This window comes from Glycine max, chromosome 17 (assembly GCF_000004515.6).
Source record: "Glycine max cultivar Williams 82 chromosome 17, Glycine_max_v4.0, whole genome shotgun sequence".
NCBI classification, from domain to species: domain Eukaryota; kingdom Viridiplantae; phylum Streptophyta; class Magnoliopsida; order Fabales; family Fabaceae; genus Glycine; species Glycine max.
The window spans coordinates 7,188,335-7,213,722 of NC_038253.2; the positions used below are offsets into that span (position 1 = coordinate 7,188,335).

Here is a 25,388-nt window from a genome sequence, read left to right on the forward strand (position 1 = left end):
TGAATATGAAAATACGATTCTACTAGAACTGTGTAACTAACCCGTGGTCATACATTGCATACTCCGAGAGAGAGAGAGAGAGAGAGAGAGAAGGACTCTGGTATCTGGTAGAAAGTGACGGAAGAGAGAGAGAGAAACTCTAGTTTAGTTCATTCCGTGTTCGCGTTTATCGTTTCCTTGTCTCTTTTACTCTTCACTCTACAGCCTACACTACCCTATAACACCACCACCGTCTGGGTTTTCATTCTTCTTTTTCACTGGCTCAAACCATTTTTTTTATTCCATTTATTTCGTGGTTGGTGTGGGGTACCTGAGTTTTTGACTTTAAAGTCCCCTTGTTTTTGCTCCCTCAAACATCGTTAAAAGGTGCTTTTGTAATTTCTCCCCATCTTTCTTTTCTTAAACTTCACAATTATTGTCGTAACTATTACTTACTCAAAGGGAACTCTCTAGTCTCTAGTACGTACTCTCATACTCACAGCTACTCTATCACTTTTCCCTTTATTTTCTTCTTCTGTTCAATATAGCCACTCATTTTTAGGTAGCTGAGTCTTTTTTAGAGTGTGTTTTGTAATTTTGTTTCAGATTTGCGTTTTGATTCATTGATTCCTTCATTTCCTTGCTGAGAGTGCGTGTGATTTCTCTCGTCTCCTTTAGAATTCCGATTGGTATTTCTAACACTGTGAAAGAAAGAGAGATATGGCAGGAGGTGGTGGAGCTCCAGCACCTAAGATCGATGAGCCACAGCCACATCCACCGAAGGATCAGCTACCGAATGTTTCTTACTGCATTACGAGTCCTCCTCCATGGCGTGAGTTGTTTTTCTTTTTTTTTTCATCATAGATTCCGTTTCTCTGTGCTCTTAACTTTGAACCTGATTCTTCTGTTATCTTTCGTAAAGCATGTTTTGAGATTCTGACATATTTGTTTGCGCGTGCTGTCTATTTTTTTTTGTTTGTTTGTTTTTTTTTTTTCTAATTATTGAAAGTGGCTTTCGGTAAATTCTTTCCTTTTAGGTGCTTTGACGTGACAAAAATATTCTGCTGAAAAATAAAACTTATTATTTAACCGATTTTAATTTTATGTTTAAGAAGGCATGTCGAGGAAACTAAGGGAGATCAGGGGGAAAGAATAATTGGTTGTTTAATTCACTGGCCATGCCTCATAATTTTGAACTTTGAATTTAATTATTATTATTTTTGTTTATCTTAGGGACTTGGGGTTCTAATTTATGAAAATGCAATCGAAGGTTTTTTTTTTACCTGTGGCACTAATTGGATTGGAACCTTTGATTTTTCCCATTTGTAAGTTGTGACTATTTCCTGATCCGGGCTTGGTACTTTATAGACTTTTTGATAGTTCTTTTAATTCTATTTATGGCTCCTGATGTTATAAACTTATAATTTTAAAATTTTTTACTGATTAAATATGTTTATTTTCTTTTTTGATCAAGAAACTATTATTCATTTATTAAATTTTGGAGCGTTTTGTAAGTAACACTGCCTGCAGTCAACTCTCAACAACTTTTGATTGAACAATGTGGGTGTTATGGATAAATTAAATGCTGTATTCTGACATCACGTCAATTTGTTGAAATTTAAGTAACTACTACTACTTCCCTGGGCTTATGTTGTTGAAAATATGACCAAGATATACGGTTTTTCTTTTTCTTTCTTTAATTTGATGAGAAATTTGGTGCAATTCTGATGCAGCTGAGGCCATACTTCTTGGTTTTCAACATTATCTTGTGATGCTGGGTACAACTGTGCTAATTCCCACTGCTCTTGTTCCCCAGATGGGAGGTGGCAATGTAAGCATTAACAAATTAAATATACTTAAGATACCATATTAAATTTCAAATGGAATAATTTTGAAAGGGTTATCCAACCATTTGATTGAAGTTGCACTATTCTCCTAGCCAAAATTTATTACGTATAAAAAAAGAAGAAAATTGAAAGTCCATTTTTTGCAGGAGGAGAAGGCAAAAGTTATCCAAACTCTACTCTTTGTCGCTGGAATTAACACATTGCTGCAAACTCTGTTTGGAACTCGATTGCCTGCAGTAATTGGAGGCTCTTATACTTATGTTGCAACAACAATCTCTATTATTCTTTCTGGTCGATTCAGCGATGAGCCAGATCCTATAGAGGTCTTTTACTGGAACAATTCCTTTCTATAAATTGTGTGTGGTTGATATGCTTGCTAAGCAGAGGCTTCCACATGATTTGTATTCTGCATCAATTTTTAGCAAATTTATTCTATTTGAAATAATAAGAGCATAGTTTTCTAATGAGGGTTGGGTTAATCAATGCATTACAACTGTGCAAAGACTACGGTCTTGGGTTCAGTTCCTGGTTTGCTTGTGGCATACCTTTTAATTACAAGGAGACAATTTATATAAGAAAGAAAGAGTGTAATTTTAAATCACGGAGCTGAATATGACATTGGATCCTGATGCTTATTTGATGGAATTATTTTATCTCTATTTTGTTTTTTTGGTGCACATGAGCAGTTTTATCACTTTCTTCCTCCGACTTTTGGCTTTATTTTTTCTTCTACTCAGAAATTCAAGAGGATAATGCGGGCAACCCAAGGTGCTCTTATTGTTGCTTCAACTCTTCAAATAGTACTAGGCTTTAGTGGCCTTTGGCGTAATGTTGCAAGGTTGGTCTCAGGTTCTTAGTAAGTGGCTGCATTATATTTTCATGGTCTTCATATGTGGTTGAAAAATGTCTGAATTGAAATGTGTAATCTAGATTCAGGGCCTGTTTTGCCATGTATGCTCATTGTCAGTTGTTACTCTGAATTGAAATTGTTTGAAGTACATATTATACTGACATGCTGGAGTGATTTGTGCGATGTAATTTGTATCAACAATGTAGTCCCTGTGAACTGAATAGATCAAAAGAACTTACCATTCCTGCAATAGAGTGTAATATTCCCAAGTGATGTAAGTCCAACTTCTTTCTTCAGGTTCTTGAGTCCACTTTCAGCAGTTCCTTTGGTATCTCTTGTTGGTTTTGGGCTTTATGAGTTGGGCTTTCCTGGGGTAAGTACATATTTAAATTGCTTGGGTTCAAAGCTAATATATTAAAAGAATTCAATATTGATCCCAGGCTTGTGTGTAGGTTGCTAAATGTATAGAGATTGGACTGCCAGAGCTTATATTACTAGTATTTGTTTCACAGGTAGAGTTCTTTAGAGTGTCAAAAACTCTTAGCATCATGATCTCAGTTCATTTTATTCACTTGATTTCTTTACTTTTTATGGCATGATGGCTTTTATGAAACTTTTTAAATGACAGTTATTGGTTTTCATGCAGTTTGTACCCCATGTGCTACATGCAGGAAAACATGTCTTTGATCGGTTCGCTGTTTTATTTACAATTGCAATTGTGTGGTTATATGCTTACCTGCTCACTGTAGGAGGGGCATACAATCATGCTGCACCTAAAACACAGTCAACCTGTCGCACAGATCGAGCTGGTTTAATAGAATCTGCCCCATGGTTAGTAGTGGAACTTCATTGACTACTTACTCTAAATGGTATTTTTTTTTCACTATAAATTGGGGTGTGATTTTTCACTATAATATTTTATGTCTATGTGATTGCTTCATAAAATTTAAAAATGTACCTTCTGCGGATTTGGGGGGTTATGGGGATTTATTCTTATGATTTCCTGTTTAAGTATACTAAATTTTTATGATTGGTGCCTTTTGGATTTGTGGCTATCTGGTGAGACCCCTCTTAGTTGATTTGGTGAAATTTCACATCCGAGTTTTGAATGTGAAGAACCTCAAGATGCTTTGACTTTGATTTAGCCTTGTGATTACCATCTGATTGTAGTTTTGAATGTGAAGAACCTTTTTATGCAGGACTCTGTTGCATCCTTGAGATATTAATTTATTATTCACTGATAATTTACTATTTAATCATAGTCTTGTGACTTGAAACTTATGGGGAAGTATTCAACATGTATTTTGGGTTTGCAGGATACGAGTTCCATATCCATTTCAATGGGGAGCACCTACATTTGATGCAGGTGAAGCTTTTGCCATGATGATGGCATCCTTTGTTGCTCTTGTAGAGGTAATTTCTTTCTTTAGATCTTTTCTATCTAATTTTAATTCGGAACAAGAATTCCTTTTATTTATTAATTAATTGGTATCATCCTTCCTATGTAATACATTTATATTTATTCTCTTAGCTTTTATATTCATAATTTCCTGTCTCTTCTGTGTATTTTATAAGAGCTTTGCAGCTAGACATTTAGGATATCATATCAGTATTATTTTTTTTTGGATACAATTGATCTTTAGAGAAACTATCTGGCTTTCTTAAAATAAATTTTACAAATCTTGTAGCTTAGCATCATAATAGATTTTTTTTCTCTGCTCCCTTAGAAGAAGCATATAGTACTGAAGTCAGGATTTTAACCCTGAGAGAAATTTTATCAGTAGTTTGGCATATGTAGAAAATGGCTTATTTGGTTTTCTTGAATGGAGGTTAAAAATTGGGAACCATATTGGTACTGTTAACCACTTAAATGTATATAATGGCTTTATAAGATAACTTTAGCAACAATATGAAAATAATTACTACATAAATGTGGTAATTTAGGTTGGAGACTATGGTTGGTATGTTAATGAATGTCTGGAAGGATAATATAAGGCAATGGAACCAAAAGGGTGGGGGTGGGGAAGATTGATCTAAATTCTTTTTCTTAGTTTATCAGCTATATAAACCAGTGCAATACTTTTTTATGCAGTTCACTGATGGAAGTAGTAATAATTAATACATATTTCACTAAATTTTGGCCCTGCACATGGTAGTGTTACTACTTGCTTGATGACATACTGACTGAGATTATCTGGCTTCCATTTTATACTAGTGCTTAATTCAGTTAGTGTTATACAGTTGCTAGTTTGCATTATTATTGAATCGTACTGCTTCACTAGAATTAATTTATATATTCACGAGTCATTTGTTACAAGCAGTCCAGTGGAGCTTTCATTGCTGTCTATCGGTATGCAAGTGCAACACCATTACCACCATCTATTCTTAGTCGCGGCATCGGTTGGCAGGTACAAATTAGCTAATACTTCTGCATATAAATATCTTAAGTAATTTTTTTGCATTTAGAACAAAACTTAAATCAAGTTCCTTGCCATCTAATTTTCAAATCAAACAATAGCATGTGAAGGTATTTTTCAACATTAAATAGCCTACATTAAAAATGTTTCTGAATAAGAAAAAATTATCACATCATTATTTATTTATGAATTTAATGACAAAGATATAAGGAACTTGATCTAAATTTAATCCTTAAAAATAATGGTAATTTAAAGTAGATTGATTATACTGATGATTTTGCATTTTGTTTCTTCTCTTCAGGGAGTTGGCATTCTATTATCAGGATTGTTTGGAACTGGCAATGGATCCTCTGTATCTGTGTAAGACTGAAATTATTCTGTTTGTATACGCTGCTTCAATTTAGAGGAAACAACTTCCTTGTTTGATGAGGTATTTGTTTGGTTTCCATATAGAGAAAATGCTGGTCTTTTGGCTTTAACTCGTGTTGGCAGTCGAAGAGTGGTGCAAATATCTGCCGGTTTTATGATTTTCTTTTCAATTCTGGGTGAGTTGAAGATGAAGCTGAGTGCAGTGCTTGTAATTTTGAATATGTAGTTTGCCTTAACCTAGTGCACTTATTCTCATCAACTCTTGCTAATTTTTCTTTACTGTGTAGGGAAATTTGGAGCCGTTTTTGCATCCATTCCACCTCCAATTGTTGCCGCACTGTACTGCTTGTTCTTCGCTTATGTTGGTATGCCTCATTTAAGATATAATCATAAGACAGTTTCAAACTTTTGGTTTACTTTGATACTCACAATAAACAGCATGTAAAATGTAATGCTCCACTTTCATTCCTTTTTTGTAGGAGCGGGAGGTCTAAGTTTTCTTCAATTCTGCAACCTCAACAGTTTTAGAACAATATTTGTATTAGGCTACTCCATCTTCATGGGCTTGTCTGTGTCACAGTACTTCAATGAGTACACAGCAATTAATGGTTATGGTCCAGTTCACACCAAAGCAAGATGGGTATGGAACTATGAACTATGGATGTGATATTGTGATGTATAAAAAAACCTTGAATTTGTTATTAGCTTTTGTCATGAATTCACGTACACTAACAATTTTATGTGCTTTTCAGTTCAATGATATAATCAATGTCCCATTCCAATCAAAAGCATTTGTTGCGGGTTGTGTGGCATATTTCTTGGACAACACACTACACAAGAAGGAAGCTGCTATTAGGAAAGATAGAGGAAAACATTGGTGGGACAAGTACCGTTCCTTCAAGACTGACACAAGAAGTGAAGAGTTTTATTCACTGCCTTTCAACCTAAATAAATACTTCCCATCTGTGTAACTGTGCAGCTTAACTAATAAAAATAGGGGGTTTCATTTCTTCCAAAAAAAATGAGTCACCAGAGTCTCTGAGTGGTCGTGATTTGACTTTTTCTGATATGAGATTGGATTTTATTACAGGTTATAGTTATAATGAAGTCCTCTTTTGCTATAGAATATTCTATAACATTTGTTCTATTGCTTTTCTTTCTGTAAATGCTGACTTGGAAAGTGGATTCACTGTAGTAAAGTGCTCATTTTATTTATCAGTCATTATGTTCACTTTTTATTATCTTTATTTCACGGGATTATTTTAAACTGCATTATTTAATCGAGTTAATGATTGAGTAAAGAATCCATATTTTATTTTTTGAAATGATACAGTACTCCGATTAGTGGTTCTTGCCACATTTTAATCTTCAAATTTCTTGTAGGTCCTTTCTTCACAGAGTAAATTCTTGTTCAATGAGCTCTACAGTAATTCAATATAGCTCCTTTATTTATTCAATTTTGGGGTGGGAAGAGAGGGGACGGGGGTATTAAACAATGAGGCCTAAGCACAAAAGAGGAAGAAATATAGTGGGGGATTATCAAAGAAAGGGATCGAGAAGAAATATAACGTGTATTAGATCTAGTACATTGTTTTTGCATTTGTACTGTATTTGGTCATAAATGCTGGAATTTGGGATAAAAAATGAACTGCCATAAGCGGTGTAAAGAAACATTAAAATACCATTGTTGGGTTAATTACTATTCGGCGCTAACTAGAGACTACAATTTAAGAGAGAAAATGGATGAGAATCTCCAATGTTGGAATCTTTTTGTTTTGCAGAATTCATGACATTGCTAATATGCAAGGGCTGCATCCTTGTAAAAGGAGATTAAAGCATTGGAATTTCGCGTAACCATTGAATTGATATGACACTGGTACTATTTTATGGTACAATTGATTTGAGTAGAAATATTTACCAACCCCAGCATTCGGCTCGTCATTCATTGCTAATTTCTTTGGGGTAATGGTGAAAAATACAACCTATTGCGAGCCTCTGAAATAGATCCACCCTCTAAATTGGTCCTTGCTTAATTGGCAGCTTGTTTTTTCCTACCTCAACAGGTTTTTGTTTTTGCAATTAATATTAACAAGTTATGATGTCCATAGATTTCTTATATTGCTTATAGTGTGCAATACAGATATATTGGATCAAGTTTAAGCTATATATATTTTGTCGTCTTACCTTACGGTTTGTGTATAATGTCCATGTCCCCAAAAGATCTTGATACAAGTCAAATTCCTCTCTAACAGTGTTTACCCTGTTAGAGATGTGTTCTTCTTTTGATATTTAACTCCATGTTATAATGTACCTCTCTTGTAGGCGTTAATAAACTTGTAATAGTTTTGTATGCGCAACCTTTTATAAATTATATGTTGAGTGATAATCAGGAGTAACAATTAAGAAACAACTTGGCAGGTTATCAACTTCTCATTGTTATAAATAAACTTGAAGTAGTTTTGCATGTGCAACCTTTTACCCATAAAATAAATTGTTAGGATGCAAAGTCTACACCACTCTACTCCTAAAAAAACACCATTAAAGCTAAAGAGAAAAAACTAAATTTCAGATTTCATTTCATTGATACCTCAATAGGTGCAAACCTTACATTAGATGATAATCATACACGTGTGTAACATCTAATATTTTAGGGAATATAAAATAAAACTAAATAACATAATAAAAGGATAATATCATAAATATGCAGAACGACACAGCAAAAACAAAGGGTAACTAACAGCAATTCCTTAATGCTACCGAGTCATTTATGAATGTCTGTTGGATCAATCAACCTTGTCCACAAAAGAAGGCAGACAGAATGCAGCAGCATGGATCTGAAGTAGTAACAAAAATAAAAGGCAAGATAGGAATAAATTTAAATTCTTATAAAGCAAAACAAGCAAGTGATCTGAAAGATTACCTCTGGGTTATAAAACTTAGTAGGTCCCTTTGCCACCCCATTTTTCTCTGGATTCAATTTATTTATTGGATGTTTGAAGTTCACTGGTGGACCCTCCGTAGAGCAAAGCATGAATCCAATCACCCCACTGGTAAACAAAAACAAAGAAACACTTGTTACCAAAAGCTTCTCTTAATATATAAAATTTAGAAAAGTAAACATATAGTTAGATAAGAAATGCCTTGCATATGTAGGAACCGTGGTCCAAGCATAGTTAACGGAGCCTTTGAATATCTTCTTGCAATTTGCTATGGTGTCTGCAACCACAAAGTTCTTATGCCACAGGCTGTCTGCTGGAGCAGAGAACACTCCTCCGGGTCGAAGAGCCTTTGCTACTGATTCTAAGAAGCATTCATCAGCAAGAACATCAGCACTATGCCCTGCATCAAATGGAATTTCATCATGTCTCCCTCCCAATTACTCTTTTTCTCACTACACTTGCAATTTTAAATTGGTATTTAACAGAAACAAAGTTTTTCTTACCCATTGCTGGAAAAGCATCCGATATAATGACATCGTAAGTGCCCTCAGGAACAGAATTGATAAACGCAACTCCTGCATGTGTTTGTTAGAAAGTTGGTAACTCGCAACAACTTCTACACAATCATGTTTTTTCTCTATTTCTCAGCTAAGCGCCTATCTTGTTACACATTCCTCTTCTATATCTCCTGTTTTTCTTTCATGTGCAGAAACTATCATAAAACTTCGTTGTATAAAGAACATAACTTATTCAAACACGTGTGGTTTGTTATGCAAGTTAAAAGCAAGTGGTTTAACTTTTTACCATCGCTGATATGAACATGCACTCGGGGATCCTCGTAACCAACAGCTATATCCGGGAAAAACTCCGAATAAACCTGTATATGTAAACGCATAAGAAACTCGCATGGTTCCAAGACTATAATTTGAGAGGGGTTCTTTTTATTTATAAATTCATTTCAGTCAAATTTCACTAAGGAATGTTAAGTTAAAGACTTACATCAATGACCATTTGGTCTAGTTCGCATATATCAATATGCTCAACAGAAGAATGGCGTGATATTTCCCTAAGAATTCCACCATCTCCCCCTCCAATAAGCAGCACCTGTAAAAAATGTTTAAACAAATTTGGAAGTCACATTAGTCTTTCTTTCTGTGTTATTTCACAAATGCTTCTATTTCCATTAAATAGGTTTTCACTTCGCGTATTAGGAATAGAATGAGTGAAGAGAAAACCTTCTTTGGATCTGGAATGGAACAGAGTGCAAGGTGAGTGAGCATCTCTTGGTAAGCAAATTCATCGTTTTCTGTCAGCTGGATATGCCCATCAAGAATTGCAACCTTGCCTTGTCTAGAAGACTGCACAATTTACATCACTCAGGGATGTCATCAATATTTAATAATAAAATAATTTTGCAGACAGACGTAGATCATCCTACATTTCTTGAACAAATGACAGTATTATAAGAGAAAAAGTACACAAACTACTTCCAATTTGTATTAATGTGATAATATACATGACCAGATACAAGAGATTGTGCCTATATAGTAACCCATTCACTATAGAGACTAAATGATGAATGAAAGGGTTAGGAAAAGTTAGAATAAAATCAAATAATAACAAAAACATATGAACAAATCAAATGATTATAAAAGTATGGAATATGGTAACAAAGAACAAGGTACCTCAAATACAAGAAGCTCTTGGAATTCTGATTTCCCGTGGAATAGAATCTTTTCTATTTTATATGTGTGTGCTTCTCCTGTACATTGTTGGTGTGATAATTAATAATACAGAATGTTACTACTAGCTATAATATGGTATTAGTTATTGTTGTTACACTTCTTACACCATCCCTTCTTTTCAATTAATGATGTATTAAAATAATCACCGACCAAAAAAAAAGCACCAAATGAAAATCTAAAATAAAGTAGATATCATATAATATAAATATACTAAATCAGGAAAGTAATTGACTTGGAAAGAAATAGTTACCTGGCCAGGAAACATCAGCATACCACCCGGGAAACGCAGGATATGTGTCATTAGGTGCTCCATTACTCTCCTCCTTCTTTCCATTAGCAGCTAGTGTTGTTATTACAAGTTTTTTATGATCAAAATTCTCACCCCAAACTTGTGATTTGCTGGGATATAGATAAACAACACTAGTCTCTTTGGCCATGGGACTTATGCTACAATTTGTTTGGGAGATCTAGGAAATTAAAAGCATGCCCCAATGCATCTATCACGCCTTCACCCGGTATCACATATATAGCTAGGAAATGAAAAAGTGGGACATGCCATTAAGGTAGAGTATAAAATTAACTTCATTGTAGTTTTATTCTATTTACTGTGGTTCATGTAAGATTTTAATCTCTTAGTCATTTTTATTTTAAATTTAATCTTTAACTTTTTTTACTGCTACAATTAAGTTATTTTTCTAAATATACTATTTAAATTAGATCTTTTATTTAAATTTTTCACAAATTGAAGTAATTAATTGTTTATTTTTTTATTTTAAACTCATTAATCAAAACATCTGGTTGGCTCAAGTACTATATGAAGGAATTTGATTCCTTTCAAGTAAAATTTTAGACTCAAGGTTTATGAATTAATAAAATAGACACTAGGATTCACCTGCTTAGTTTAAGAATCCTTATCCTTATCCGTATCCTTATCCTAAGAATACACAACTGCCTTTGCTTTGCTGTATAAGAAACCTTATCTTTTCCTTTGCTCCATTCCTCATAAGCGATATTATCACATATCCAATGATTAAATTCACCAAAGATCTAAACCTTAAACAACAACAACTGATTGAAAATTTCTAAAGATTATGAACGAAGAAGAACGGATTTTAGACTGGCTGTTGAAAGTTGTCGATATTTGGCTAAATGGCTAAAGCTATTATGAAGATGATTGCTAGAGGAGCAGCCATATAGCACGACAGCACGTTGGTGTGATTGAGATAAAAAAAGAGAGAGAGAGAATAAAAAACAAGAAAAGGAATTGTTGGCTGGAAATAAAAAAAAAAATGAGATGGGAATGAATCACATCTGAAAAGGACCCCAGATTGAGTGGGTTTGTGATAATCGTATATTTGGAAGCACTAGTTTGTCACTTTCTGTTTTTTTTTTTATGCAATCACTTCCAGTTTTAAACTAATTGGGATTCCTCTCTTCATCTAACCTGCAATGAGTGAAAGGAAAAGAATTTCAAGAACGAGGCAAAAGTTCGGAGAAAAACGCAGAGTGAGCATAATGGACTTGCGCCGCAACGCCCCGGTCGCCCATATGTTAGCAGTCGCAACTCCGCGGCCACCGATCTGTTAGCTGTCGCAACGCCGCACCCACAATCACCTTCCCATGTTCTCGACATGACTCTCTTGCACACAATCAACGACCATCGCGGAATCTAGTTTTGGCTTCTTGATCCTAAATATTGTACTGTTGTTGTTAGTTTGTGATGTTGATGCTGGGATTTTTGGAATTTCTGCTTCGATTACAGGTTTGGTGATGGTGATGCTGAGATTTGATGAGCGTTTGCAAATCGAGGAGAGGATCTGAAAAGGGAGAGCAATGAGAGGAGAAAAATAATTGTGGGGGTTTCTAGCCGCCATAATTTGTTTAATATGTTTCTACCGCTTCCCGCATAGTTAATTTTTGTTAAAAAAGACTAAAAGTGAAAACGTTCAGGATAAAAAATATGGTTATTCTTTTCTAATATAATTTATACTATACTTAAATCAATTGAAATTTAAATTCTAAATCACTTAAAAGATAAAAATTATTGCTAGTTATGTCAAATGTTAATTCTGGCCAACACTCGCCGAAAGCGATGTTCAACTAATCTTTTTCCTTTCCTTTTTTATGACTATTTGTCTTCTTTTACTATTTTTAGGGCGGGAAAGATGTTTCATTTCCCCGGGAAAAATGGTATAACCCTATGATTTGATAATTTGTGGATGAATGATTGGAGGCATATTAAATATATTGGTAGGAAATAAAAAAAGTAGGTTCTGAATTTATTATTAGTAATTAATGAATTCCGTCGACTCGGAATTATTTTTTATTTGAATTTGTTTTATTATTTTTATTTTATTTACACATTTTTAATTAATTTAAATATTGTGTAACGTACATTATTGGAATTGGTGACCACGTTCGTTAATAATGAAAAAATTGAATGGAAGAAACAAAATATTAAAAAAAATATTGGTAACAAAAAGTATGATATGACCGAGATATTTTTATTTTTGAGCAGGTATTTAAAACGTGTGAGGCAGGACTCTGCATGCCGACAGGCTTGTGTCACATGACTTGATAAACATGTCATTGATTGGTAATAATAATAAATTCTGACCAGATAATAAAATAATACTTACTTTTTTTTATTTCTTATAATTATTTTTATTATGTCTCCAACCATTCTTCTTATTTCTCTTCCCTCCCTCTGTTCCCATACACATACACGGCCAAGTTTGCCCACACATACTTACTAATGCTACTAACTAAATTACCTAATTTCTTTAATTATACTCGTATCAAAATTAAAAAATTGATATGGATGGTTGATTTTTTTCCCCATATATAAAATTATTTACTCATCATAACTGTGGTTCAGTGTATAAACTCATCGAATACCCTTTCATGGAGACTAATAGTTATTTTTATTACATTTAAAATTAGTCATCAATGACATGATTCACGAACTTCTTAATTTTTTTTACTATAACGACAATAAGATTAGAATCTAATGTCTTGTGTAAATTACTTCAAGTCTGTTACTAGACTGTCCAGTGGTTTGTTAGTTAAGATTTTTTCAAAATATATAAATAAACTTTTCCGTGAATATTCACGCACACACACAAAAGAAAAAGAAAATAGCTATATACACTCTGACAGTGAAAAGCAAATTTATATCATCTTTCAATCATAATTCATTAGGTAAGTTAAGTTTTTTTATGATAATTATTTTAAAAATTATGCTAATAATAATTTATAATTAAATAATAATATAAAACTGTTTTACATAATAATTGGAACAATGTTTATCAAAAAATAATAAAATAAATAAATAAGAATAAGAATTAGGTCATTAATTTTTTCATTATATAAAGAAACTTTTAATTTCAATGTAGTTTTATACAAATTATTTGTTTCTTTTTTTTTTATGCTCAAAATTCCTAACAGAGTTACAAGCAGAACTCTAAAGAATATCAGAAACACCACTATTACTAACAAAGAACACTTGATTAATTACATCGAAATAAAGATAAAGAATGAGTTACTCAGACATGAAAATTAAAATTAATATATGTAAAATTCTTAAAGGACTAATTTTGGAGTTAATTTGGATTATTTTATGAAATTCAAGTCTATTTTTATATTTTTATTTGTGAATTACCTGTGTTTGATGGATTAATGTCCCAATGCCAAATTATTTGCGATTTACATTCAGGAGTATTTGTTTGTTATTTTTTGTTTTTACTTCTCTATCATTTGGGGTTTTTGATTGATTTTAAAGGGTTGAATTATTTTATTTTTGTTGTTGTCTCGTGACCTTTTTTAATTTTTGTGGCCGTGATTGCATAGAATTTTGTGGTATTTTTGTTAGAAACATGATGTTGTTGTACATAGGTACACGCTAATTGCTGCATATTCAGATACGGAAGCTTTTCTAATTGCACATGGTCCTTTCTACACGCGTATAAATGATTTTATATATATATATATATATATATATATATATATATTAAAATAAATATTTTAAAAAAATAATAAATTAAATAATGTTATGAAATTATTGTTTGATAATAATTATTTTTGCTACACTTCAATTTAATTATTATAGGGACTCTTTTTAATTGAAAATAATATAGTTTGATTATATATATATATGGGTTTTGTGTCATGTAAATATTATTACTGTCTGATGTGTATATGATTCATGAGACATGATAAATTGTTATATCAAAACTATGAAATGATGATTAAGATCGTGTATAATTGATAAATTATGTACGTAATGAATTATGAGTTATGAACTTTGCAGTCACACAACTGTAAGACCCTTTCAAGGAGACGAGTTAATACACGACGAGTTTGTGATGGGTTTCATTATGGAAACTCAACGAGTTTAATTACTGGAGGCGCGATAGGTTAAAACGATTTTGAAAATAATTGAAATTTTGAAAAAAACAATTGAATAATTGTGTGTATTGCATAATTTATAGGTAGAGTTTGTGTGCTAAAATATTTTCTGTTAAATACCAGAGTATGCTTATGCGTAAATGTAAAGTATGCTCATACCTTTAATTACATCATTTCACCAAAGTATTATTGGCAGTTCTTCCATTAATGACTTCGTCCAAGAAGAACAACCTATTGTTCCTAATGAACAATTTCAATCACAAGAAAATGGATAAGTACGCCAACAATCAGCAAGAAACAAGAAACTTTCCAGATGTAAAGCTGGTGGACACAGACGACATTAATTGCCCTTGTTAATTATGTCCTGTTATGATGATTGTCAATTTTTCCTTGTTAATTGATTGAACACTTAACAATGCATTAACTGACTAAACACTCCATTTTTTTATACGAATTGATTGAACATTCATTTCTTCGAGACAGTTTGACCCCACGTTCTTTTTCCCCATATGGTTTAACCTCATATTGCTTGTTTCTAAACGATGTGACTGGACAATGCTTTCTACGAGACGATTTGACTTAACACTATTTTTTTAAAATTGTGCAAACCAAACGTAATTAATTAAGACTCAATCTAAACTGTTTATATTATCGGTGTGATCTCAGCCGTTAGTATGAGTCACAAGAGAACACTTGATCACTTAATATATATAGTAGTAGGGGTCAGATGCAACTCAACACCATAGTTTGATATTCACCCTATTGCTTAAACCATGGAGAGTGTATCCACTATTGTGTATTGCGATGGTGACATGATTCCATCATATGAAGGGATAACATATAAATGACCTAGTGATCCTAAATTCATTACAATAAGTGAGGACATGTGGTTTGCTGCCTTGAGGAAAATATATTTTTATGGCAACAGAGGTTGTAGAATTTTAATAAATATTTTTCACGGTCAACTAATCTACGTAGGTGATGTCTGCGTTGAATACAATTGCATAGAGCTCAAATGGAACAACGATGTGGGAAAAATGTTTTTCGTTTATTTAGAATTTAGCACCAAAGGTTCGATTGTGTTGAATGAAACTTTTGAACGTTCTCCAAATGAAACATTGCCCTATTGCACAAACCAAGGAAACCAAGAACGACTAATGAGATAATTGCTCTGATACATGATGAATTTGTGTAGTAATTGTGCAAAGTACTTGTTATTACTTTTTTAGAATAAACTTGCAATTTATCATTGAAATTCTATTGTTATTTTTTTGTAAGACTCTCTACTTTAATCGTGCTAGTCCTAGAGAATTATGATGTTTACTTAAGCTTTATTTATCTAAGTTTTTTTTTTTTGTCTTCTTCAATCTAGGTAAACTTGGTTTCATTTAAGGATTAATTTTTTAAAATACTATTTTAGATCAATTATATTTAAGTACTCGTAGTTTTACATCAATCATTAATGCATATTATTAAAATTTTGAACATGTTTTATTTATTTCATTTGTTTAATTCAACGATGCCTTGTTGTGCTTGTTTGTCAATTTCTAGATTTGATGACTTTTTACAATAATTCCTAAGATCCAATGAAGTTAGGTGTACATAAAGTCAAACATGAATTATAAGGACCTACACTATTCTAATTGTATTTTGTATTTGGTAATCTAATAGTAGTATCTTAATCTTTTAACAAAAAGAATTAGATCACTTAAAAATATATGTATTTTTATTAAAAAAATATATTTAATAAGTAAGAAGATTAATTAAAATATGATGTAAGAAAATTTAAAATGGTTCTTTTTCATTTCATTGTTTATTTTTTTATAAAGATGTTATTTAATAGGTAAGATATTACACTATATTTTTTTTAATTTATATTTTTCCTAAAAATACATACCCATAGTTCATATAAGTAATAATTTTAATAAACATCTTCGTATTTTACGAGTATGTAGATATTTATAAAGTTTTTTTTCTTAAACATTAATTAAACAAAAATATTTTTTCATATGAAAGTTATAAATCACAACAAGAAAAATATTTAATTAAATTTAAATACAATATAAATCATATGATAGTCGATATAATATCATATGATTTATATTGTTATTAAATTATATTTTCTTAAATTATATGTTCAGTTTCATTTAAGGATTAATTATTTTTTTAAAAGTATTAGATAAATTATAAGGATAAATTATAACTAAATTTAAAAACAAAAAAACCCGTTCATTTTTTTTAAAAAATGTAGGGAAAAAAATAAAAAAACAATTTAAAAAACAAAAAAAAACAAATAAAAAAATTAGAAAAAAAATCTATTTAGAGAAAATGATTTCTAAACTTAGTTTGAAAAAAAAGGTTAAAAATTGATTTCCCAAAAACTGATTTCTATACGTGTGTAAAAAAAAAATAAAAAATATAGTTTAAAAATTGATTCTTGACAAATCGATTTCTAAATTATTTGAAAAAAAATTATAGGAGAAAAATCTGTTTGAGAGAAATAATTTTTCACTATCAACAGTATTTTTTATCATTTGGGTGAATAATCTTTTTAACTTGTATTATTTGTGTATTTTTTTTTTGTATTTTTCAGTTAAAAAAACTCGGACGATTCGTGTATGACCCTTAAAAAGAAAAAACCCTGTTTCATTGAATAAATTATCGAATACCCCTAATTAATTTACACACTGCAGGACGAACCTAACACAAACAAATGATTCACTTTTAATATATAGCACATGTCAAACGTTATTGTAATAAAGTAACAAACTGACAATAACTACTTTTGATTTGTTTGGTAGACAGTAGATACTAGATGAAGGAGGTTCCCTACTAACTGGATATTATATATATTAATTTTACATTCAAAATTATTAATATAAAAACTGTTTTATAATTTTCGTTGAGAAAGAATAAATCAAAACATTTGTAATGTTTTCATTTTTTGAAATAAGATGTAGGATACCAAATAAATATATTTCCAAATTTTTAGAATATTAAAAACATTTAAATGAAAACAAAAAATATAAAATATCTCCTCAGATGACTTTCTTTACTTCATGAGAGCAAAAAAACACAAAAATTCATGAAATAGGTGCAATAGTGTGTAATGTATGTCTTTCTCTGCAAGAGTACAAGTAAGAGGGAAAGATGTGTTTTGATCCTACGGTTGTAGATTTATACGCAATCTAAATCATACGATCTCACTTAACAACTTTACAAATGTTTGCTTCTTTTATGAAAAACCTATTATACAAATTATATTTTAAAATGAACTTTTCAATAATGTAATGAAAAGTGCATGAAATAATAAGCGAGATAAAATGCACTAAAAAATTATATTTTCAATGCATAATAGAGGGTGTAAAAATTATGCACAACGAAATTATGATTCTGTTGTATAAATGTATAATGAAATTGTGATTTAATTATGCATAATTTTCACATATCTAGTATGTAAACAGAAATAAAATTTCGTAGTGCATCTTTATCTGAAAAAATACAAAACAAAATTATGATTCTATTATGTAAAAGGAGGTTAAAAATAGAATATACAACAAAGTACAATTTCATTGAATGACATGTAAAAGTATTCAACGAAAATGTGTGAAATTTTTTTGCACCCCTTTTTATACAATGAAAACATGTTTCCATTATTATTTTTTCATGAAAAATTAATTACAGACTTAAGTTATCTTTTTTACTTGAATTAATTTTGATACAAAATATATTAATGACAACTCACATTACCTTTTTTAATCATAATCAAATCAATTGTTACATAAATTACCTTTTTATTTAAATTTAGATTAATATGACATAAATTATTCTTTTTAATTGTAATCAAAATAATATCATCAATGGATTTGATTACGATTAATAAAGATAGTTCTTATAATAATTATTTTGATTACCTTTATAAATGATAACTTTATCCAATTAATTTGATTTCAATTTAAAAAGATATTAAGTACTATTAAAAATGGAAAATTATATAACAATTAATTTGATTATTTTAAAAAGGTAACTTTCATTTGTAATTAATATAAAAAACAGCGAAAATAAGATTTTGTTATATTTTTTTTAAAGAAAAAAATATAATACAATTTCGTTAGGTATTTCAACAAAGATCATAACAAAATTATATTTATATTCTATCTTTATTTTTTATTTTAAAAATATAAAACAAAAATAAGATTTTATTATGTATGTCAATAAAGATTACAACAAAATTGGGTTCCATTATATTTAACAGAAGTGAGCAGAAGGAAGGCAGGACAAGAGGAAGGAGGGGGCAAGAAGGAGGGGTGAAGTGTTTAAAAGAGAGATAAAATGATGTTTTTCAGTGGTTTTAAAATTTTGCACGGGCTCAAAAATAATTATGATAAGGACCAACAGGAACACCTAATGAGAATGCGCGAAATTTTACCCCAACTTTACATGTGTTGAGATAGTGGGTTTCCGCCCACCAAGAGAAAGCATAGCAGGCCAGGTGTTGGGCTTTAGTGAATTTTTTGGGTTGGAACAATTTTTTTTCCATCACTTAATCCAACTAATATCTCACTAATCCAATTTAATTTGACAATAATTCAATGACTTGTTTGACTTAACATTCACCTAATCATTTGATTAAAATCTCCAAATTTTATAACTATTTAATTTAACTTCAATTAATTACTTTCATACACATATAATAAATTTCTATGTTTATATTAAACACCATTTTAAATATTTGATGAGCTTACAAAATTTATTTGAAATTCCTACACATATTTTTAATTTGTCTATATTTATGACATGTTCTTATAGATAATTTCTTACAAGTTCTTTTAATTATATTAACTTAGTCAAACATAATTTGCACACAATCATTAAAATATTAATTAAAGAAGTAACAAGCAAAAGTAAAATAAGAGCTTATGGTAGAATTTTTTTTCGAACAGCTAGATTTTATATAGTTAGTTTAGTTTGAAGTTTGAAGAGCTGATTTATATAATATAAAATACACAATTCAGTTAACCCAGTTAACAATAATAACATGATGTCGTTTGGCCAACATACATTAGAAAAAGTTTAAAATAGTTATTTTTTTTTTCTTGTACGAAACAAAAGAAAGCAAGATGAAAACAACAAGTTCCTATATATAGCTGCATCAGAGAGCAACTCATCAGGGATGTGATTCACAGTCTGATCAACCTCGAAGTGGACATGGTGATGGAATCTATCCTAAGAAGTTTGTCCACACAGTAACTTCCCTGTCTAAATTTGCACCAACGTTACTTTCCAGGGCTTTCTCCAAGAGTTAAGGAATCACGAGTAGCTGCACTGCCATAATAGTTGCATATTGATGAAATTCCTTAACCAGCGAAATAGCATTCATGGAGAGAATCGGACACAAACACCTTCACATTACCCAAGTACCAGGCCAGTTGCAATCCATGCATGATGCATGCATCAAAGCCAGCAGCAATAAAGGCTTCAAATTAATTAGTATGAAATAAAACATTATATACGCTTATGAATCGTACGTGTGTTATAAAACTAAGAAACAATATTGTTTTAACTTTTAACTTAATTGGTTGGGTTATGTATATCGTGTCATCTTTTAACACTATGAGAAAAAAAAAAAAAGTTAGAACACTAACTTGATTAAATAAAATAGTAAAAAAATAGTGTTTTCAAGTTTAATATTTTTAAGAGAAAAAGGATTATGGACGATCATAAAATAATTTTACAGTGTCATCAAATTATAAATTATCATTTATGATAAATTGATTATTTTTTTACAAAATTATCTTAAAAGCTACCACAAATTGTGATTTGTGAGTTTTTGATTGGACGACACTTTAAAAAAAAAAAACAAAAAAGAGCAAAAGATTTAACGTTTACGCTACCATTTGATCATGAAAGAGCGTTTTGAATTATAAGACATCTAAACAATGCTAACATTGACCAGTTTGCAATGAAAGAGCATGACCTGTTTGTTTATGTCAAAATCACTAGAGGCCAAACAAAATTATTTGTTCAGTAAAAATGGTTGTTTGGATATTTTTGGAATTTTAAATTTCATTTTACTGTGGTAGAATTAATTTGAATTTTTTTAGTTGAGATCCTTAAAATTAAAAAAAAAATAAATGTTTTTATACTGCAAAAATAATTAAAATTTCATTATTTTTTCTAAAAAAAAAATTGAAGAAAATTCTTAATTTATTTTTAAGATATTATTTTCAAACAAAAATCAAATTTTCAACATCAATTATTTTTCACTTCAATTCCATCAAAGCGTATAGTAAATAATTAATACCTATTTTCAAGAGAAGATATGCTAGTTGATCCATGTAGGAAAGACACACCGCACAAAATCAGCTTCTGAGGTTCCTTCCTACGTAAACCCCATAGTCCACAGAGTCAGAGGGAGTAAGTAATGATAGGTACACGCACCAGCAAAGTTGTATGTATTTATTTCATATAAAATAGGAATAATAATTTAGTTGAATAAACAAATATTGTAAAGGAAAAGAACATACTCTTGGAGGAGCCCGATTTAGATGGGACCATTTCTTCATAATCAGATGATGCTGCTTTTGTAACGAAACGCATTCAAAGTAAAAGACAAACCAATCTATACACGCATTATATATATAGGAGAGGAAATCATTTTATACCAAAATAACATGATTAAATCTATAATCAAACATAGATGGTTAAAATTTAATGTTATATGATCACTTAAAAAATTAAGTGATTTTTTCATATTAAATTTCAACCTTTCATTATATTTATACAATCCATATTTAATCTGAACCTTATAAGATATTTTTTCTCATAACATATATTATCTATAATATGTGTTTGTATGCATGTTGTGCATTGCAAGCATAAACACTCAGGGGACTTTTTTTTCATGAATAAATTTTTTTAGTTTCAAGAATATTTTTTCTTGGAATATAACATGAGAATATTATTCCTAGGTATTATTAAAAAAATATGTTTTGTTAACTATTAAAATTGGTTGGGATTAATTTTTATATTCTCAAGAATAATTAAAACATATGTTTAGTCGAGTTATTTTTTCTAGAGAATTTATATTATAATTATTAAAATATTTATTACAAAAATTCTCATTACACCTCTTGTTTCATTTTCATGTGTTCGACAATTATGATAATAGAAAAAGAAATCAGAATTGCCTATTAAAAATGAACATTAGAGGAAATGAAAAATTATCATAAAATATAGGAATGGAATTGACAATAAAACAAACTACAGAAACATTAATTAGGCAATAACCAAATTTGCAGGATTGAAAAAAATTTAAGCATGTATTATCAAAGATTAATGAAAGAGTGTGTGGGTATATAGTATGTGGTTCGAAAGAAGATATATATGAATTTTTAGTAATGAAGAAGTATTTTTGCTCCATGCATGGGAGTAATTTTTCCTCTACTCCTCTATCTATATACTAAACATAGGTAAGACGTGAGATTGTGTCTTTCACAGGAATAAAATATACTAAGAATTATTTTTTTTACCTCATAACAAATGTGGTATAAAACGTGGGAATAAGAAATAATATCTCATAATTTACAATAATTCACATACTATATTTAACTAATTGAGCTAAACTCCTTCACATTACAAAAAACACTTTAATTAGTTATATGTTTTTATAAGTATTTTAAATTTAATAAATTATTTATATTTGGATATACATATTGACAAGTGCTTATATAATTTTGAAGTGTTTGAATATATTATTATTTTTTTATTCGTAGGAATTTAACACGAATAACATCAGAAATTTAGAACACTGAAACATCCTGTTCAATCAACAAATCTACACCCTTGGTTGAATATATTATTATATAAACACTTATAAGATGACTCATTTAAAAAAAATCAAATCATTATTAAAAATAAATTGAAAATTTAAAAGTTAACTAAATTATTAATATACTAATATATTTCGCAAAAATATTAAACATAAAAATCACTAGTCATAATTTATCTATTAGAAAATATATTAAAAAATTGTTACTTGAAGAATAGTATGTTAATAGCCTTTCCTCTTAAACAAATTAAGACTTGAGTATTGGGAGAGGTTCCCCTGAACGCAGGATAAGGGAAGAAAAATGATGCAAATGAAATAGAAAAAATATTTTTTTAAAAGGAAAATAGAAAAAGATGTTACAGTCATACAAAAACGTTGAACCAAATAAATTTTTTATCCAAGTAAATTAGACTTATCGCTAAAAACTCCTTCACGTTTTTAATCATCCAATTTATAACTTGATAGTTTGCAAAAGAAAATACTTCCTTTCCCTAGCTAATATTATACGTTTCCTTATATATTTTGATTGGAAATAAATCAACAAATTTATTATATAATGATTTTTTTTACTGGATAATGATTTATAATTAGATAATCATTTTTTATTTTTTACACTATAGTTAGTTACTCATGCATAATATAAAATGAAGAGAGTTACTTTTTTTTATATTTTAATTTAGTTGTATTTTTTACTTTTAACTTTTATTTTTTAAAAAATAATAACAAAATTTGTCTTTCGTTAATTGTTCATTAATTGACTAACCACGCTAACATTTTTTAGTTGTTTTTAATCGTCACTAAATGCACTATTTAAAATAAAGTGTTTTTAATATAGTACTATTAGCTAAAAATTGTCATTATTATTAAGTTTTATTTAATAAAAACATGTTTTTTCGTTTGTTATTTTACTCTGACCACGGAGTTCAATTTCATTAAAATCAGAAAATTATGCTAAAAATACTTATTATTTTTAAATTTTAAATACAAGCGTTTAATGACAATTAGAAACTGTCAGAACGTGTTATTAGCGTTGTTAGTCAATTACAGACAAATGACGAAAGATAAAACCTGCTAAGATTTTTAAAAGTGAGATAAAATATGCTAGAATAATTTTGCTGGAGGAAAAATGCTCTAAAATCTAAAAATTGTAAGGAAAAAGTATAATAAGTCTTTTGTTTTTTCAAGCACCACCTTAAAACTCCCAAGTCCCAAGTTTGTGAGTGTATCTATTCCCTTCCACCGTCACACGCGCTCTCAGTGGGCGTGAGTGAGAAATTTCTGAATTGTTGGTTCATTCATTCTACACCACTCACCGAAACTAGGATCATTTAAGAGATGAGAACCCACTTCATGGCTTCTCTCTCTACTCTGTGTGGTCCATGAAAATAATGCCATGCACGCCAAAGTTGGCCCTTTCATCTCCAGCTGAAAGTGAAACCCACTACAATCCTCTACTACTGTACCATCGTGTTTGTGTGTGTGCTCTTTTTCAAATTAGTATCGTTTATCTACTTTAGTCTAGTGATTATGCACATTCTCATTCCTGTATGATTATGAAACAACATGGAGAATAGTCTCAAAACAAGTGATTCAAATTTTCATGCACCTCAACATTATATATATTTGGCGTTAATCATTGGCAGTGCCACTGGTCTACTTGTTGTTGTCAAACATGTATTCCATGTTGCGCCATATTATGTGTCTCTTTCACCGCTCACTCTCTTGCGTCTCTTATCTTTTCTATTTTCAACCCATCCTTCTTGTTGTTGCTCGAATCATACTAAGCAATCACCGTTTCATAACATGATTAAAACACAAGCAGATATTTCTTTTCATCATATATGCAAATTTAAAAATCAATAAAATATCTACAAAACCTTAAGCAATAGTATTATTTTTTAAAATAAAACTGAATAATAATAATAATATCGAAGTCTCGATCTTAATGGCATAGTCATGAGAGAACACATGGGCCGTGTCCGTTACTGTGCCAGTGCCAGGCTATCATCTAGCAAACTTCATGTATTTGTATTTTCTTATTTTTCTCTGGAATTTGATAATATATAACTAGTATTGTGTTACATAGGAGATGGAGACGTTAAATACTGCTGCACTAAATTAATAGGCTACCTAGATTACATGATTACATAAAATAATGGGTCGCTCAATGAAAAATAATTATTATTTCTTACGTACTTTTATATTTATGTCATCCTCTAGCTCAAGAACACAATTTGCGTCACATTTCTAAGAACTACTCCTTGACACAATATGGTTTTCCACCCGCAGTCAGAATTAAGCATAGATGCAACTAATGATCAAGAAGCATACTGTCAAGCTTCCCATCTAATATATATTTACCATCTGCACTGCACCTATAAATGAGTTTACCCTAAGATACGTACATATATATCACTTAACATAGTATATTGTTACTCTGTTGAATAAATAATATGTGTGCGTGGAACTGTTATGCATATTTTATCAGAGATCTTCTGAAAAAAAAAAAAACTAGTTGTCGAAATGCATCCTTGCCTATATATCTTACTCATCGATCTGTCATATGGCCTTCACTCTAAACAAGTCAAACATAATATGTATAATTTATATATAGTTTTTAAAATAAAAGTCGCATGCTGTAAAAAAAAAAGTCACATGTATTCATAATTAAGATATTGTTATTTATTATTATTAAAATATGTACATAATTAGAATGCATCAACGATATGTAAAATAAAATATCATAAACTGTTTGTTATAAATTATTGATCGACGTTTATAATAATTTTCTGAAATAACATTTAAAATGAATTTTTATTAATAAATTTATATAAAAAATTATTCTAATAATATATCAAAATTAAACTCTTAAAATATTTAAAATGGTATTTATGATTTTCGACTTGCATTATATTTTAGAAACTCATACATGTGAAACATATTGTTTTTGTAAAAGTTGTACATATTAAATACCAGCTTACTTTCACGGCCTCTTTGATAGTTA

The 25,388-nt window shown here is 30.1% G+C and overlaps 2 protein-coding genes across 9 annotated transcripts; one reads left to right on the forward strand and one right to left on the reverse strand.

The window, feature by feature from the left end:
* Window positions 1-35: 35 nt before the first annotated feature.
* On the forward strand, window positions 36-6,680 carry LOC100791553 (nucleobase-ascorbate transporter 6). 6 transcript variants are annotated; one of them, XM_014769680.3, is made up of 15 exons: window positions 36-459; window positions 658-811; window positions 1,713-1,810; window positions 1,973-2,149; window positions 2,564-2,664; window positions 2,974-3,049; window positions 3,129-3,188; window positions 3,323-3,507; window positions 3,993-4,089; window positions 4,998-5,084; window positions 5,395-5,453; window positions 5,547-5,638; window positions 5,750-5,827; window positions 5,942-6,102; window positions 6,215-6,680. In XM_014769680.3, the coding sequence occupies exons 2-15, from the start codon at window positions 700-702 to the stop codon at window positions 6,431-6,433; spliced, it is 1,602 nt and encodes a 533-aa protein (XP_014625166.1). In that variant the 5' UTR covers window positions 36-459; window positions 658-699; the 3' UTR covers window positions 6,434-6,680. The 6 variants fall into 6 exon arrangements, with proteins under 6 accessions (XP_014625166.1, XP_014625167.1, XP_006600655.1 ...); XM_014769681.3 differs by having other exon boundaries at window positions 690-811; XM_006600592.4 differs by having other exon boundaries at window positions 694-811.
* A 1,327-nt stretch (window positions 6,681-8,007) lies between these two features.
* LOC100792085 (spermidine synthase-like) lies at window positions 8,008-12,770 on the reverse strand. 3 transcript variants are annotated; one of them, XM_026126300.2, is made up of 10 exons: window positions 11,039-12,770; window positions 10,397-10,676; window positions 10,087-10,163; window positions 9,637-9,759; window positions 9,401-9,505; window positions 9,206-9,278; window positions 8,905-8,976; window positions 8,603-8,801; window positions 8,383-8,509; window positions 8,008-8,296 (listed from the first exon to the last, which is right to left on the reverse strand). In XM_026126300.2, the coding sequence occupies exons 2-10, from the start codon at window positions 10,581-10,583 to the stop codon at window positions 8,246-8,248; spliced, it is 1,014 nt and encodes a 337-aa protein (XP_025982085.1). In that variant the 5' UTR covers window positions 10,584-10,676; window positions 11,039-12,770; the 3' UTR covers window positions 8,008-8,245.
* Between the last annotated feature and the right edge of the window lie 12,618 nt (window positions 12,771-25,388).

Bases quoted from the DNA above. Each gene is read 5' to 3' on its own strand.
- LOC100791553 (XM_014769680.3), top strand. From the start codon at position 700: ATGGCAGGAGGTGGTGGAGCTCCAGCACCTAAGATCGATGAGCCACAG. The intron at 2,150-2,563 runs GTCTTTTACTGG...TCTTCTACTCAG, and splicing joins ATGAGCCAGATCCTATAGAG to AAATTCAAGAGGATAATGCG. The intron at 3,050-3,128 runs GTAAGTACATAT...GCTTGTGTGTAG, and splicing joins ATGAGTTGGGCTTTCCTGGG to GTTGCTAAATGTATAGAGAT.
- LOC100792085 (XM_026126300.2), bottom strand. From the start codon at position 10,583: ATGGCCAAAGAGACTAGTGTTGTTTATCTATATCCCAGCAAATCACAA. The intron at 9,506-9,636 runs GTTTTCTCTTCA...CATTTTTTACAG, and splicing joins CCATTCCAGATCCAAAGAAG to GTGCTGCTTATTGGAGGGGG. The intron at 9,279-9,400 runs GTAAGTCTTTAA...TTACATATACAG, and splicing joins TAGACCAAATGGTCATTGAT to GTTTATTCGGAGTTTTTCCC.